General features: G+C 38.5%; 2 protein-coding genes across 4 annotated transcripts; one reads left to right on the top strand and one right to left on the bottom strand.

The window, feature by feature from the left end:
* Nucleotides 1–715: 715 nt before the first annotated feature.
* eef1akmt2 (EEF1A lysine methyltransferase 2) lies at nt 716–6,715 on the bottom strand. Of its 2 annotated transcripts, XR_003274264.2 has the most exons (7): nt 6,537–6,708; nt 6,075–6,140; nt 5,857–5,971; nt 4,378–4,485; nt 2,925–3,141; nt 2,396–2,562; nt 716–967 (listed from the first exon to the last, which is right to left on the bottom strand). XR_003274264.2 is itself a non-coding variant. In XM_026190116.2 (6 exons), the coding sequence occupies exons 1-6, from the start codon at nt 6,644–6,646 to the stop codon at nt 870–872; spliced, it is 714 nt and encodes a 237-aa protein (XP_026045901.1). In that variant the 5' UTR covers nt 6,647–6,715; the 3' UTR covers nt 716–869. The 2 variants fall into 2 exon arrangements, 1 of the variants encoding a protein (XP_026045901.1); XM_026190116.2 differs by lacking the exon at nt 2,396–2,562 and having other exon boundaries at nt 6,537–6,715.
* abraxas2 (abraxas 2, BRISC complex subunit) lies at nt 6,693–14,874 on the top strand. 2 transcript variants are annotated; one of them, XM_026190115.2, is made up of 9 exons: nt 6,693–6,826; nt 9,657–9,747; nt 10,843–10,879; nt 11,297–11,363; nt 11,674–11,864; nt 12,147–12,266; nt 12,861–12,945; nt 13,079–13,196; nt 13,501–14,874. In XM_026190115.2, the coding sequence occupies exons 1-9, from the start codon at nt 6,755–6,757 to the stop codon at nt 14,064–14,066; spliced, it is 1,347 nt and encodes a 448-aa protein (XP_026045900.2). In that variant the 5' UTR covers nt 6,693–6,754; the 3' UTR covers nt 14,067–14,874. The 2 variants fall into 2 exon arrangements, with proteins under 2 accessions (XP_026045900.2, XP_026045899.2); XM_026190114.2 differs by having other exon boundaries at nt 12,144–12,266.
* Nucleotides 14,875–15,870: the final 996 nt, after the last annotated feature.

Below are 15,870 nucleotides of genomic sequence, written 5' to 3'. Positions count from 1 at the left end.
ACAAGCTTTCCTCCCACTGAAGCCGTGGCCTCTTGCTTATTCATTATGCTAGCACCTCTTAATCACAGTACCCAGGACCCCCAAGTGCCACTTGCTTCCAGTTTATCCAATTAGTTAGGGGCTTCTTTGCATGGTATGAAAGATGACTGTAATTAAGAACCTTGTTAGGCTGAACACTTGTTTTCTGAGTGTCAGGACTCATAACGGGGTCACTGCAAAGCAACTTTAAAGGTCAAAAGATGATTTATGGAATAAGGAAAAACACTGAGTACAAGCTACTGCAGAGATGACATAATGCATTTTGCCCATAAGCTTATGATCACTAATCAAATCAAACACTGACTTGTCATCTGGATGCCTTTCTGCTACAATCAGCTTTGACGAAGCTATATTTCCATTAAATATTTTCCACTGGATTAAATAATGTTGTAACAGATGGAAAGACTTTGGATGGCCATGCCATATCAAACTAAATTAGTTAACCAACCGTTTCAATGAAAACCTCTAATATAAACCTAACTGTGTATACATTGTGTGCCAACTTCGTTAACTCATTTAAGCAGTTAACATCATGCAATTCAGCACTTTTTAAAGTACAGACAAACATCAGTATTATTTGTATGTGCATTTCTGATCATAAACTTTTAAAATAAATATTTCTAAATTGGTGTTTAGTTAATATGCATTTAGTAATGAGGCTGATTGGAAATGAAAGGAAGCAAGAAAAAAAAGAGGTTTATTTTAAGAAAAAAAAACACCCCACTCCGTTGATCAACTTTGTTTCATTACACAGTCAAAAAAAAAAAAAAAAGAGTTTTAAAGTGCAAAGATGTGACGATTTCCTGTGGTGATATCCTGTCTGACGTAAATCAATGCACTCTTTTGAAGATGAGCGCTGCTACACTGTTGCCCGTCTTGCCTCCAAATTGGAAAGTGGGTGTAGACAACTCCTGCACAAACTCAAATCCTGTGAAGCAACACAAAGAAAATGCGCAAGTTATGAAATGTACATTGCAAAAAAACCTAGCAGATGGCCAGAATCTTTTATCATCTTCTGTGGTTTTGTTACTAAAAAAAAAGGAGCAGAACTGAGTAAAGATCCATTGACCATCTGTGACGCTTCCTGGGGGGCTAGTGAAGACAGGCTGTCACTGTGAAAGATGAGATCTCAGAAAGTAGTGGGCCCTCTTCAGCCAAAGTGGACATTGCTCAACTATTAGGTGGAAATGACTTAGGACCAACTTAATTGATGACAGCCAATCACATTCAAAACATTAAAGAACACCCTCTTTTAACTCATTCACTGCCATTGACGTCTATAGCCGTCAATTGCAGTGAATGAGTCAATGGGTTTAACTCATTCACTGCCAATGGCTGGCAGTGAATGAGTTAATTGAGGAAAGCCACTTTGTGTTCTGCAGAGACTCCTTATTCAATCGCAAGGCCCTCTGGCCCCCTGCAGGCTCTCCAGAGTGACTACAATGAGGGAACAGATGACAGCTTATCTTACTGAAATTTTGACTTAACAGGCTCTTTTTGCCTGGAGCTTAACAACCTGCCAGGTAGCGATTGTGGAACTGTCTGTCTGTTAAATGAGAATGAGACAAAAAAAAAAAAGAGACGACTAAATTATACTGCCGCACACCCAAATGATCAACATGTTTTGGCAAATGCTTTAACCCATTTACAACTCAGCAAGTGTGCCTGTAGAGTCCCTGAGAACCCTAAAAAACAAACAAACATAAAAACCCCATAGAAAATAGGCTACTCAAGAAAGCTGAACTTATCAATCCTTTAAGTAAAAACAACAACCCCCCCCCCAAAACAAACGAATTTAATGTATTCCCTTTCTCATTAAAAAAAAACACAACAAAAACAAACAAACAAAACAGCCAAGAAGATTTTTGTGTGATTTATTGCAGCAAATTCTTGATCCGGGTTAGGTCATCAGCAGGTCAAAGAAACAATTCACTCCCTTATCTTAAACAATGTTAGGACTCGCTCATTAAAAAAAAGAACCCCATGACATTACTTGAAGTTAAAAGCTCCACTAAAGCCTTAGTAAAGTGTTTTAAACACATTTAGATATTTAATTAATATTTTTTCAACACAAAATACCAAAAGGTGCATATATAATTTTCCCAATTCTCCAAGACCAGTGCACTGGCCTTTTGCAACACCATATAAAAAATAAATAAATAAAAAAAATCAGGAAGCATTTAAGTAATATCAAGGTAGACTCAAAACTGCCACAGGAATTAATTAACATAATCCTTGGCTGCATAATTAAATGCGTGATCAAAGGTCAGGTTTACTTAAAGTGTCTAATGGGCCTGATGTAACCCATTTGCTTCAAGGTTCAATGTAATTCACTCACAGATGCTCTTCTTCATACCTTAGCAGTAGCAAGTGGTTATTTGAGCTACTGTTGCCTTCTTGTTGGCTTGAAGCAGTCTAGCCATTCTCCTTTGACACCAACAAGCCAATTTTCTCCCAGGAGAACATCCACTCACTGGTTATTTTCTCTTTTTTTGGATTATTCTCATGAAATCCTAGAGATACCTGTGTGGGTAAATCCCAGCAGATCAGCAGTTTCTGAAATACTCACAGCAGCCCATCTAGCATCAACAACCATACCACATTCATAGTCGCCTAAAATCACCTTTCTTCTCCATTCTTTTTCTCCGTTAAATATAAGCAGGTCATCTGGATCATGTTAACATGGGTTGCTGCCATTTGACTGGCATTCATATCAGCATTTAACAACAATATGGCCAGTGAGCATGTACATATTTTTAAGGCGTTCAGGTCTTCATCATCCCGTCTTTGAAATTTCCGCCAACTCAAAACTGATGTGACATTTAATACCAATCCTCAGCCATGATAACTCAGTGCACTCCAAACAGTAATGAATTTTTTCTCACCTTCACTGAATCTGTCAAGTAGCTGCTCTTTTGTCCAATTACAGGAAGTGATGGCAAAGAATCCATTATCCTTCAGAACATCTTTTAGGGCTTGGACATACTGTCTTTTGCCCTCGTTGGTGTTGACTGGGTTTAAGCTTATTGCATCAAATGTTCCTTTGTCGATACAGACGTCAAAACCTTTTAACTCCTTCGGACAACTTAAGAAGTCCATCTCCTAAAATTAAGAAAAAGCGAGAAGGTAAAAATGTAGTGATCAACACTACAGAAATGTGTGCAGTTACCTGCAGAAGAAATCTTTCAGCAGATCCCAAGATGAAGTGTGCTATACTTCAATGGTTTACTTTAAAACTAAATTCCAACTGTTGACATGACAGCACTTAATTTTGCTGAGGGTTCTGGCCCACCATACCACTAGTGAAAGGACTCCTTTATCTGGACAGATGGCTGAACACCAGATCTCTGGGGTGAGCTCTAGAGCTACCTACTCATGACACATATTAGATTTATGGAGGAGGATCAACAGAGATTCCCTGAGGACAGGTACAGCTATATACTGCTACAACTGACTTTAGTGTGAGTCTGTAAAATAGAAAAAAGTGGGAAGACGTTGTAGGAATGCGTGAAGGTGAAAGTGTCAAAAGAGCAGTAGACAGTGACTAATGGAAACTGCAAAGGGGTTCTGACATAGTTCTAAGAATGACCTCTGAGCGACAGGCACGTTCATACAACTTACGTTGGCAGTTGTGCAGAAATGACCCAGATGCCAACATACATATTTCTCTCTCACATACTGAGCCCTCCCCTGCACAGCTAAGGTCAATATTGACTTCAGTGGCAGCCTTTCTGCACAAGCAGAGCACGCAGCATCATAGGTGTGAAATGCATACAACATATATGCAACTGTATTATGCATGAAGGAGTGGAAAAGTCACTCATCACAACCCTTATAGACCAGCCAGCATTCATAACTTGTTTTTCTTGCGTGTATATGATAGAAAATGTGTGTTAAAGCCTGCCAAGTTATTTGGGGTATGAGGTTGGCAGACATCCACCACATTCAAGGCCTTCTTCCTATCCAACTATCCCACATAGTAAACACAAGAAAGTTTCCTCCAACCTTCCCAGGCTCTAGGTTGGCTCACTGTATGCTGAAAACTATATTGTATTATTGGAACTTAGGAGGGATTCATTTTGTATCAAAGCGTGATTTGTACACTGCAGAAAAAAAAAGATTCACTTAGCCCTCCAAATATTTATGCAGAATCAATTAAAAGGTTTAAATGCTACGCTCATCATTGAGTGGCAGCAACTTAATGCACAAAATCCACACGTTTAAAATTTCAGCTATAAAGTGTGTTTGGCGTTACTGCTGGTCATTTCTGTGAACATGAACACAATGTATCATCTTCCTTACAAATTTAAATGAACTCCAAATCTTGACTGGACACACCTTTACAGTGACATCTGTCAGTTTCTCTGCCTGAAGCACACTTCTGGCCAATTCCACAGACGCATGAGAATAATCTATGCCGGTCAGATTCTTGTATCCATGTTTGGCCTGGTGGGGGGGAAAGCAAACAAATAATAAATAAATTATGAACAGTTACAATAATAACCTTTGTCCTTACTAACATGTCTGTAAAGATATAAACTAAACAATTTATGTGATCTGGCCCTGCGTGTGCTGCTAAAAACAGGACATTGAGTTAGCTGCTTGTAAAAATACTTCAGAGGAAAAGCAACAATGAGAAAAAGATAAGGGATTTTCTATTACAGTGGTACCAGAAGCGCCAAGTGTTAACAGAGGAAGGCATGGAAATGGGAAATATACATTAGCTGTAGATTTTTGGTTTAATAGCTGTGGATAAAATAGTTTGCAAAAGTCTCAGTTTCATTCTGGTAAGAAAAAAAAACAAACTACAACTGGGTTGGATGCATTGTGATTAACCACAATTTTCTTGGAAAGCAGAGTTCAATCCCACTAGCTGCACCTAGTATGATTACTGTCAGACATGCTGAATCAAGAAATTACTGAAACAGAACCTATATGACTAAGTAAAGAAAGCTAAAAGGTCTCAAAACCCAAGGCATCATGCCAAAATCTCTGTTCTTGAGGGGATTTTTTAAAAGAAAAAAGTCAGTGAAAGTCACTGACATGTTTAGGTCTGGAAGGGGTCACAAACCAATTTTTTTAAGGTTTTGAGCAGAGAGATGGGAGAGTTTCAAGACAAAAATCATTGCCTAAAAAAAAAGATCACAAGAGCTTGTCTCATGTTAGCCAAAAAAAAAAAATCTTGATGAATATTCTGTGGACTGATGAGTGAAATTGTAAACTTTTTGGAAGGTTTGTATCCCATTCCATCTGTCTAACTAACACAGCAAGTCATAGAGGGACCATCATAGCTACAGTCAAACATGGTGGTGGTAGTGTGATGGTCTGGAGCTGCTTTGCTGCTTCAGGAACAATGAATGGAACAATGAATTCTGCTCTTCTACCTCCTCAGGGAGATTCTCTAGCCAGCCAGCAGTTTGTGTCCTAAAGCTCAAACAAACATGGGTTATGCAGCAGGACAATGACTCGATGATTTGGAGTGGTCTAATCAAAGTCTGGACTTAAAACTGATTGAGATAATTTGGCATGACCTTAAGAAGGCCATTCGTGCTCAAACCCTCCAACTGTGTTCATTTAAAAAAAAAAAGAAAAAAAGAAAAGAAACGAAACGAAGACTGGGATAAAATTCTCTATATTCATAGCAATATGAAACACTCATTGCCAGTTATTGCAAATGCTTGATTACTATTATTGCTGGTAAAGGGGGCACAATCAGTTATTAGGTTTAGGTGGCAATTACCCTTTCACATAGGGCCAGGTAGCATCGTATACATAAAAAAAACAAACAAAGTGTCATTAATTTTACTCTATCCATACCAGCTCAACTAAAAAAGCTCCATTTCCAGTGCCAATGTCAAGAATGGCAGCATTTTCTGGGATCTTCGCTTTGTCCATCCATCGCAGCACACGGCTCATGCTTTCCTCACCAAACCTTTTAAGAAGCCACAGGTTATTGTGAAGTGAAGCAAGCCATCAGTTTGTCTCAAGAAATTATTATGGCTATGACCACTGTGGCCAATACACTGCATTATTACCATATCTCACCAACATCTCCAATATCGTTGAACGTCTCAAGCTCTTTTTGGTATGCATCATCCCAGCTGCAAACCCCAACCCCCCAGATCATTTGTTAATACTATGGCATACACATGACATGCTGTTAGGTCAAAACAAATTACTCAGGTAGCTCAGTAAATAAACAAGTCAGCAGCATGAAGCTAAAAAGCTCGTATTTAATGCTTACTTAATCTATTCTAATTTAATGGTTTAAGTGTTACACATTTCTACTTATACCATTCGCTCTATCAATGGTTACCTGTAAGCTTGTAACTAAGAATTAAACCTCTTCATGCTCGATTTGATGGCTATAAGTTGTGTTTATCTTATAGCACAGTGGACAAAATGTGTAAAGTGACTCTGAGAGTGGTATCCGCTAGCTAACTGTGTAGCCTGACACAAGACGTCCACCATCATAAATTTACGTTACAAACACTCACAACTCTTTAGTTCCGAGTTTGGACGTCCCAAAGTCATTTTCTGAGCATCGGTCTTCCTCGGAATCCGAGATATTTTCACAGCCACGCGTGCTCTCTCCGGCGTCTTCCATGCTTGTCTAGCCTGTCAAGACGTGTCCTACAGTTCCCACAAGACTTTGCGTCTAAACGGCGTGCTTCCAACCGCAGGGGTCATCGGGATTGATAGGGATGTTTCCATCATGGCGGCATCCATTTCAGGTTATACTTTTAGTTCTGTGTGTTATCACAGCGCCAACAGCAACGCGGATCATGTAAGTGTTTTAAACTGTGCTTACAAACTGTCATGCGATGGTTGCTGAGACGTGTGTAGCTCAATGGTGTGTCTGTTCGTTCACCGGCGACGTTAGTTTGTGTTGTTTTTTTTCCCAGTGTCATCATCCTGTTGCTGGCTAGCTAGTATTGGTTCCGTCTATTTACCGGCAAGTATATTTAATCAGAGTGTTAAGTTTGGGCAACATGATCACAGGGATAGTAATCTTAAGGTGATGTCATGTGTTACAGTGGCACAGCTGTAACATATACAGCCATAGTTTTGCCTATAAAAGAACACCTGTTATTTCTATGGAGGAAATCATATTGGGAAAGTTTAGATTCCAGGAAATACCCCGTACTACTTAGCATGCTAGCTAAGCTACCAAGTTAAGTGACTTCCGCGTATAGGTACTCCTAAAAGTTAAAGTCATGTTGACCTTTTATTTTAAAGGAATTTGCTATATCCTCAAAACCGAGATAACGCCATAAATCAAAAAACGGAGTTATACAAACAGATTTGTTTCTCTTGTTTCCGCATTGCTAGATTAGCTTGGTAGCCAAATCGCTGATTTTCACTCTTAAGTCACCAGTGTGTCTATTTAAACGGCTGGGATGCGCAGATTTGTTTTTCTTTATTTTCTTTAAGAACATCGAAGAAACGTCGTCGATGAGAAATGATTTTAATAGCATATGTGAAATAAGGAAACCAGGCTGCCGACAGCCTCTGTTCACATCCGTTCTCCTCTTTTAATAGTCGCCCCTGAGCAGGTGGATAGTTGCAGCTTGACTGGGCTGCAAGTCTGACTGCATTCCTGGCATAGGCAGAAAGAGCTGATTGTTTACCAGCAGCTGGCGCGACCGAATGTTCACACAGGAACAAAAAGTGTATTTGTTGTTTAATATTACAGGTTACAAGGAGTCTTTTAATTGCAGTGGACTTATTTCACAGCAGATATTTTGACATGTAGTCTTAAGTAAACACAGGTGTTACTAATAACATTTTGCCTTCAGGTTACTGAGGTTACCATTCTCACAACCTCGGTTAGAGCCCACTTCTCGCATAAAAACTAAAGGCAACTGGGCCTGTGAAACCAGCTCTAAAGACTGTTTTAATTTGTTTTTACTTGTGGTTCGGTCAAACCCGCCATAAATGTTTTCAATTTCTGTTATTATGACTGTTTTGCTGTTGTTAGAATTTAGTTATATTTGTAATAATTTTATTATGTTGCATGATTATGTAAGTCCTATGTTTGCAATTGGGCTTTTGAGACCTGGATTGCAAATGAATGTGCCCATAAAGCCTTTTAGGTCAACTTCTGTTGTATTAAAATGTGCTATAGAAATATGCTGACCTGACTTGATATTAATGACAGTTTATTTTCTAGAATAGAAGGTGATTAGTTACATGTGTTTACCTACTGTGAAATAGGTCTTATGTTGTTGTTTGCTATGAACAGTAGAAATGTATCAGATTCCAATTTTCAGCACATACAAATAAAAATCACATTTTCTTGAATGCAAAATATTGTCTTTATAATAAAACTAAATATGAAAGACTACTCGTCTCCATAATTTTCCTGATGATGCTTTGATTCTTTTATTGCTTATAGTGAGGCTGCTGGCTTGCAGCCAGCTCTGAGCGCTAGATAACTTTATGTTTAGCCACTTTGTTAGCTTCTTTAAAATGACCATGTTCAGCTGGGTGAGCGTGATTTGATTAGGTTTGGTTTGATTAGGTTTGTTGTTGCAAATGTTTTTGCGGTGCTCCTCCAGTGGTTTAATTTGACAGACTTTTTTTACTCATTTTACCACTAATCGCATGTCAACATGTAGCTGACTTCAACAGACCAGCTTGAAGTCAGCCATATGGGAGGCTGAGAATGCTGAAAAATCTGATTCCTGTGTAGTGCCAAAAAGTGATTTCAGGTATTTGCCAAAAGCAAATGACTTGTTGACCTATATTCTGTCAAACACACTTGAAGCATATCTATTATATAGCGCTTTGAGGGCCCCAAAAGCACTATATAAATGAAATCCATTATTATTATTATTGTTGTTGTTATTATTATTTATTTATCCACATAAAAATTCTCATGGTGATTCTGAATGTCTTTTTCTGAGAGAGATCTGGCCAAGAGGGCATCAGAAATTGCAAAAAATGTAATAGTTCTATAAAGATATTTTAAGTTGCCAAAGAGGACCGGATGATTTACTGTTTAGAAGAATAGATACAATAACACGGAGTCATAACGATACTTGTAAAACAGGTCATTTGTTTATTTTATGTATGACTCCTTTGTAAATCCTATTTAGTACAGCCTGTTCACCACTCTTAACAAAGATCTGGGCATCTCTAATGGAAGAGTGTTATTAGCAGAATTGGTAATCTACTGACCTTTATTTCACATCATGTGTTGCATTTATTACTAAATGACTTGTGACTTCATCATTTGATCAGATCATTTTATTTTTATAACACATCTAAAAACAACAGGAGTTGGTCCAAAGGCAAGAATAGGTTAAAAAACATAAGGGGAAAAATGTAGAAGCTGTTTGGTTGATAATCCAAATGACTTTGAGTTATAAAATGGAGTATTAAGTTTAAAAGCCAACCTATGGAGAATTTGAGGAGTAAAGCAGCATTTTTAAAATAATCAGGGAATGTGAACATTTATGTAATTATGGGTTTGTTGTTGTTTTTTTAATGTTTTTGTTTTGTTTTTTTGTTTTTGTCAGGTAGAGACAAGCAAACTTATGCTTAAGCCATTAATTAATTAGGAAATTAATAACACTACTTAACCATTATTCTGTGAAAACATCTTTACACAGGAGGGCTTCCTATTAGGAGATGTAAGGCAAGAAGAGACTGTGAGCATCAGTGACACACAGATCAGCAGCGCTGAACTGCTACAGGTAGTAGGTAAGCCCTGAAACAGACTAAACACTTTTGCGTTGACCGATTAACACAGGACAGAGAAGCTCACACATCACCGTTTTAAACCTCCTTCTCATGGCACACATGACAGCGGGAAATGAGCAGATTAAAATTAAGTACTGGTATTTCAATTGTCATGCTTTGATCTTAGGGTTTTTGTATGTGTTTTCTGACTCTGTCACACTGCCATGGCTTACTGAGAAACTTCCATTTCCTGAGACAGCGCAGGTGTATACAGACAAATGTTAACGTCCCTTTTACTAACTTGTAACTTTTATTGACTCCAAAACTAAGCTTATTTATTAATAATAAATGTAATTTAAAAATATCTACATTTACATCACATCATCCCTGCTAGGACATAGGATGTTTAAGGACTTTGGGGAAAAGGAAAACATTATGAGACTAATATTATTCAGCTGGACAGTCAGGCATTTTAAATTGGGGAAATCCTCTGTAAGGTGTTACTGAAGATTTTTTTTTAAAATTTTTATTCTTTGTTGAGTGGAGTTCTTAAGTTTACTGCTTCCTGACTTTCTACTCATACTTCAGTGTTTCTAGAAGTGACAGTCAGTGTTCTTAATGTAGCTTGCTATCGCCAGTGTGTGAATGTGTGTGTGAATGGGTGGATGACTGGATATGTAAAGCGCTTTGGGGTCCTTAGGGACTAGTAAAGCGCTATATAAATACAGGCCATTTACCATTTACCATTCTTATTGTTTACTACATATTCTCATGCTTCTACTTATTTTATTTTATTTTTGCTTATGATCTCCTCTTAAAGTATTTGGAATAGCAAGCAAGTCTAAAATAATCAGCAAGAGAAGCGTTTCTGCTTTCCAAGGTCATGTTTGCTGTTTGTGGGGCCCTATAGACATTTGTTTTTGTTCTTATAAGTTACACGTGTCTTGTTGAATTTGATAAATACACCAGTGTCAATGACATCTCATTGATGTTGTTTTGTGTTATATATTTAAATTGTGGGTCTACATGTTGCCTTAAATTTGCATCACACTCATAAAGATTTGCATACATGATGATAAGTAACTAAAGAATCTTGTCACTGCTTATTTTCACCAGAAATCCATCACCATGATCCTTGTGCACAGTTGTTTAGGTAAGGTATGACCTTTGTTCACTTAAACAGGTTTCATTCAGTGTTCACTGTACAGTACACAGTATATGTACTAGTTTTTTGTTGTAATAGTGTAGTACAGACATTGTTTCATCCAAGCTAACATTGTACATCAGCAATTCGGTCCATTAGGGGTTTAGGAAAACTTGATGTAAAACTTTATTGTAACACACGCTTAACAAGATAAGGTAGGTGGATGAATTCTTACTGTAACTCATTGAAACCACGTGTTATTGTTCAGTCTCATTTTTTCTCTCTCAAAAAAACAGAGTATGTACAGAGTAGCTTATGGTATTGACAGTTGGACAGTAGATGGCCCCATATGACAAGGCTAAAGCAGAGGAGGCGTGGGAACATGATGAATCCATTTAAAACCTGTTTCTTCCTCTCTCTCATCAGCTTTTATGACTACGCAGGTAAAGTCAATGAAGAAAGTCTCAACAGCATTCTTAAAGATAGACGGAAAGTAAGTGAACTTTTTTTGTGAGACGACTGAATTGCTATGAAATGTCTTGTTACATTTATGCTGAAAGTAATCATAACAAATCCTATTTGTGAAATCATCATTGCATTGAGCTTAATGGCATTACACCTCCTTACATGTACATCCTTTGTTAAATGCATAAGTTTCATAATGACCAAAAGTTTCTATTTTTGCAGACATACTATGATGTCTTTTGTTCATTTAGCCTCTGCACATACTTGGTACTTTGTCCTAAACAGGGCATAGAGAGGCTTGAGCACATTTTAAAAGAGTTGTTTCTGTGGCCGTGCAGAATGTCATTGGTTGGTACCGGTTCCGAAGGAATACGCAGCAGCAGATGTCGTTCAGGGAACAGATCATCCACAAACAGCTGACCCAGCTGCTCGGTGTACCCGACCTCGTCTTCCTTCTTTTTAGCTTCATCTCCACCGCCAACAGCTCCACACACGCACTGGAATATGTGCTCTTCAGACCTAATCGAAGGTAATGACAGCTTTTGATAAATTATTTGCCTTATCCACAGTTAATGCATTTCTATGTCAATGGGATTGTATTGTGAATTGGTATCAGAAGATAATCTGAGTTAAGCTATTTAAAAGAAAAAAATGGATTGGTGCTACTTGTTACTTCTGATAACAAGCTGGTGCAGAATGGACTTTTTAAAGATGTGTAAATGGCAAAATATGACGCGCAACATAGTGTTTATGTTTCCTGAAGAAGTTTTTCATGGTTTAAAAGCACTAACTGGTTATATCCACTCAGTAGGTACAACCAGAGGATTACACTCTCAATCCCAAACCTTGGTAACACGAGCCAGCAGGAATACAAAGTCTCTTCAGTTCCCAATACCTCACTTAACTACGCAAAGGTCATTAAAGAGCATGGGTAAGGTCTGAATTACCAGTTTGTTTTGTTTAACTGTTTATCCTATGCCACTGGTAACTACCATTTTGGGGGGTACGGATTGTACAGCCATTTTTCTCCTATGATAAGAATGGGGCTGCAGCATCCACCTGTTTTTCACCTGATGCCATAGTATAGTTTACCCTTAAGGGCATAATTAGCAGCTAAATCCCAATGTGTGTATGTGTTTATGAAAGTTTATGGTTGACACTTTGTGCAAGTAGGATCAGCATATATTTGTTGGTGACTGCAGTGCAAAGCTGGTATGTGAAGGCCTGCACGTGCTTCATCTCTTATTTCTGTTTTTGTATCTAAACTTAGACCCTCTGTTTCTGCTGTGGAAGAGTACCGTGTGTGTTACAGGAAGAGTTTGGTCAGGCCTGTCTCTTCAGCTTATTCAGCTTGTACTTTGAAGAGTCAGTGGTTAGCTACGGTTTAACTTTACTATAGAAGACAGCAACAAAAACCACAATTTATCTGTGGTCTTGATTGATAAAATATGTAGGTTTTTGCTGTGTATCGTTTTGTTTTCTTGAAAGATGTGTTTGAAATCTTTTTTGGTGAATATGTCTGCAGGGCTGAATTTTTTGACAAAGACGGTGTGATGAAGGATATCCGAACAATATTCCAAGTCTACAGTGCACTACAAGATAAACTGCAGGTGGGTTGAATAATTCCTGTTATTTCACCTCAAACATTTTATGAACTTCTTTGGGCAGTAGAATATTTATGTTATTTTGTTCTATTTTGCATGAGATTTAATTTTTCTGATAAATTGTTTGCCCTATTTTTAGGCTGTTTGTGGTGAAGTGGAACAAAGTGAGCGTGTTAAAGAGAAAATTCAAGAGGAAGTGAACAAACTCAAACAACAAATTGCTCTCAGGAAACGCAAGACTGCAGAAGAGGAGAGAAGTACGTAACTGATTTGCATTCAGTATACTGGAATTATGTCATTAATATTTCAAATGCGTGCTGCTTTAAATTTTAGAACCACAAATTTGGGCTTAAACTTGGATGCAGACAGTGAACTAACATCTTGTAGATTATAACATCCTTTTAAGCTAGTAGCTAATAATGCAAAGCTACACATTCAGAGAAATTCAGTTTTAAGTTTTTAAGTTCATGTTAGACCAGTCAACAGTTAATATGCATATAAGTGGCATTTACATTTACCTTACATGTTTTTAATAGCTACATCTTTCTCTTTTCTCTGCAGGGCTCCGTGAAGCCCAAAATGCAGACTCCCATTCCACTCCAGAGGAGAACACAGAACCTTGTGAGGGTTCTCCGCTGTCCGGGATAACTTTCCCCACACCCTCTGCTCCGGAGCGGCCCAGTACCTCACCTAACCCACCATCTTACACTGACCTCATGTCCCAAGATGACTCTCTCCTGCCCTCTTCTTCCCCCCCTACTAGTGCTGCTCTGTTACCTCGACCCCAAGCTGTGGGCTCCCCAGGACACCCTACCCCTGGCCCTACGGTGATGGGCTTGGGTCTTGGCCACGGGCTGGGCCTGGGCCTCAGCGCAAGTTCAAATTCCGTTACCACTCCCAGCACTCCGTACCTTGGCAATGGTGACGGCTCAAGCTCTGACTCGTTAGACAGACAAGCTGCAGGGCAGGAAGACGATGAGGAGGACGAGGACGAGGACAGTAGCGAATATGAGAACTTAGTGAGCGAAGGTGCTCACCTGCCAATGGTCTCTGCCAGCGTTTTAGCTCAAGGTCGACCAGCTGCCCTCAGCCCTGACGGGGATGCTCATGGCTCGCAGGCCACATAAAAAAAAAAAAAAAAAAGCCACAGGATGTGTAAGGGACACAAATATGTGACACACCTTGAGAGGTGGGCATCGAAAGCAATCAAAGATGGGCAAATACAGACAAAAAAAAAGTGCCAGTCCTGAAAGTGAAAGGCATGTGCAAGTGATGTCCAACTGTGTGTATTCTTGTCTTAGTCTGATCTCCATTTTAAGGGGAAACCTACTAGGCTTTGCAGGCTTAAACAGGTGCATCTCACTGGGTGAAAAGTCGTTTGTCTTTATGTTTTGTTTCAAAGTGGGCCGGTTTTGATATTTAAGTGTGGCGTTGTTGGATTTCAGGGCGAGCAGTGAAGATTTAAACATTATTCAGGCCAACTGGTTGGCTAAGAGATTAGCCCATGCTTTCTGTATGTTAAGTGTATATCTTTTTGTTTCAAATTTGGATCACTGACTTTAAGCACCCACTCTTACATTACCTCTTGCACTATTTTTGTTTTCTTGCTTTCTTCTACACAAACCAACTATGAGAATGAAGGGAAAATATTCTGCGGCCTTCAAACAATTTTCAGTGAAGTAGGCAAATGGTTGTTTACTTTTTAATTTTAAGAAAGAAATATATATGTAACTAGAATTTATTCAATGTGCACATTTTGTCTTTTCGATTTTCAACTTGTTAGTGTCTTTTCCATGTTTCACGGTCTTTAATTAACCGTACCGTTGCCTATTAAAATAATGATTAGATTTCAAACAAAATTTACTCTGCCACTTCTAGGATGGGTGCTTTTATATATATATATATTTTGTCAGATTAACAGTTGATCTTATTTGACTGACAGTGTCAATGTCTCGTTCTTCTAGGATAACACTGAAATTGTATGCGCTTTGCTGCACTTAACAAAATTTTAGATTTCTTTAATAATGTGCTATACCAATGCTGACATGTTGTGCCACTTGAGTAGTCCTCTTTGACCACCCTGAGCCAAAATTAGCTCAGCTTATTTGCATTGTATGGGGTTCACAGGGCAAACAGTGTACTGTAGCTTTACTAACCAGATGCTTATGGTTCCCTTCTGCTGCTGCATCACACACAGAGAGCTGCCACTAAAAAAGAAAAATTGCATCCATCTGTACTTCATATAAAAACCTGGCTGCTGCTTCCACTTTACAGTGCTGGTTTTCTCAATACTACTGACCATGTTTGTGTTCATTTAACCACTTTGAGCTTACTTCTTACTAATATGTTCTTTATTAAAATCATAATGGAATTATGGCTGGCACCCCTGTACAGTGTGAATTGCAACTTTGGGAACAGAGACTGAGCAATCACCTTCACGTTTTTGCATAGTTGAATGCAGACCTCATGTGTTGTGACCTGCCTGATTCAGTGTAAAGTATAAGGACCTGGTTTAATGTGATGAAAACATCATGACCTTGCTTCAGTGCCTTCCACTCAGGGCAGTTTCAGTCTGCACACAAAACACATTCACAGACCTCTCTTTGGGGGGAAAAGTTGTATTTTTAAAAAAAAATACTGTGTTGTGTTTGCAATAATCAACTTCCACATTTTTTTTTGTTTTTCTTTTTTCATTTTTATTTTAATTGAGCCTTGCAGTTTAAAGCATGCATTTCCATAATGTCATGTTTTGTCTCCCTGAAACTGTCTTTTCTGCTTCCCAAAGATGTTTTTTCCCCCCCTCTTTTTACCTTTCCTGGTGGCTTCTGAGTGGATGTGTATCCTAATGTTGCAGCTGTGACTGCTTGCTTTATTATTTGAAACTGGAAACATAAATGTAAAGTCAGAACGAATCTGTGTCACGACCTAGCA

This window comes from Astatotilapia calliptera, chromosome 13, assembly GCF_964374335.1.
Source record: "Astatotilapia calliptera chromosome 13, fAstCal68.1, whole genome shotgun sequence".
Classification (NCBI taxonomy): Eukaryota; Metazoa; Chordata; class Actinopteri; order Cichliformes; family Cichlidae; genus Astatotilapia; species Astatotilapia calliptera.
This window is presented reverse-complemented; position numbering and strand designations above follow the sequence as displayed.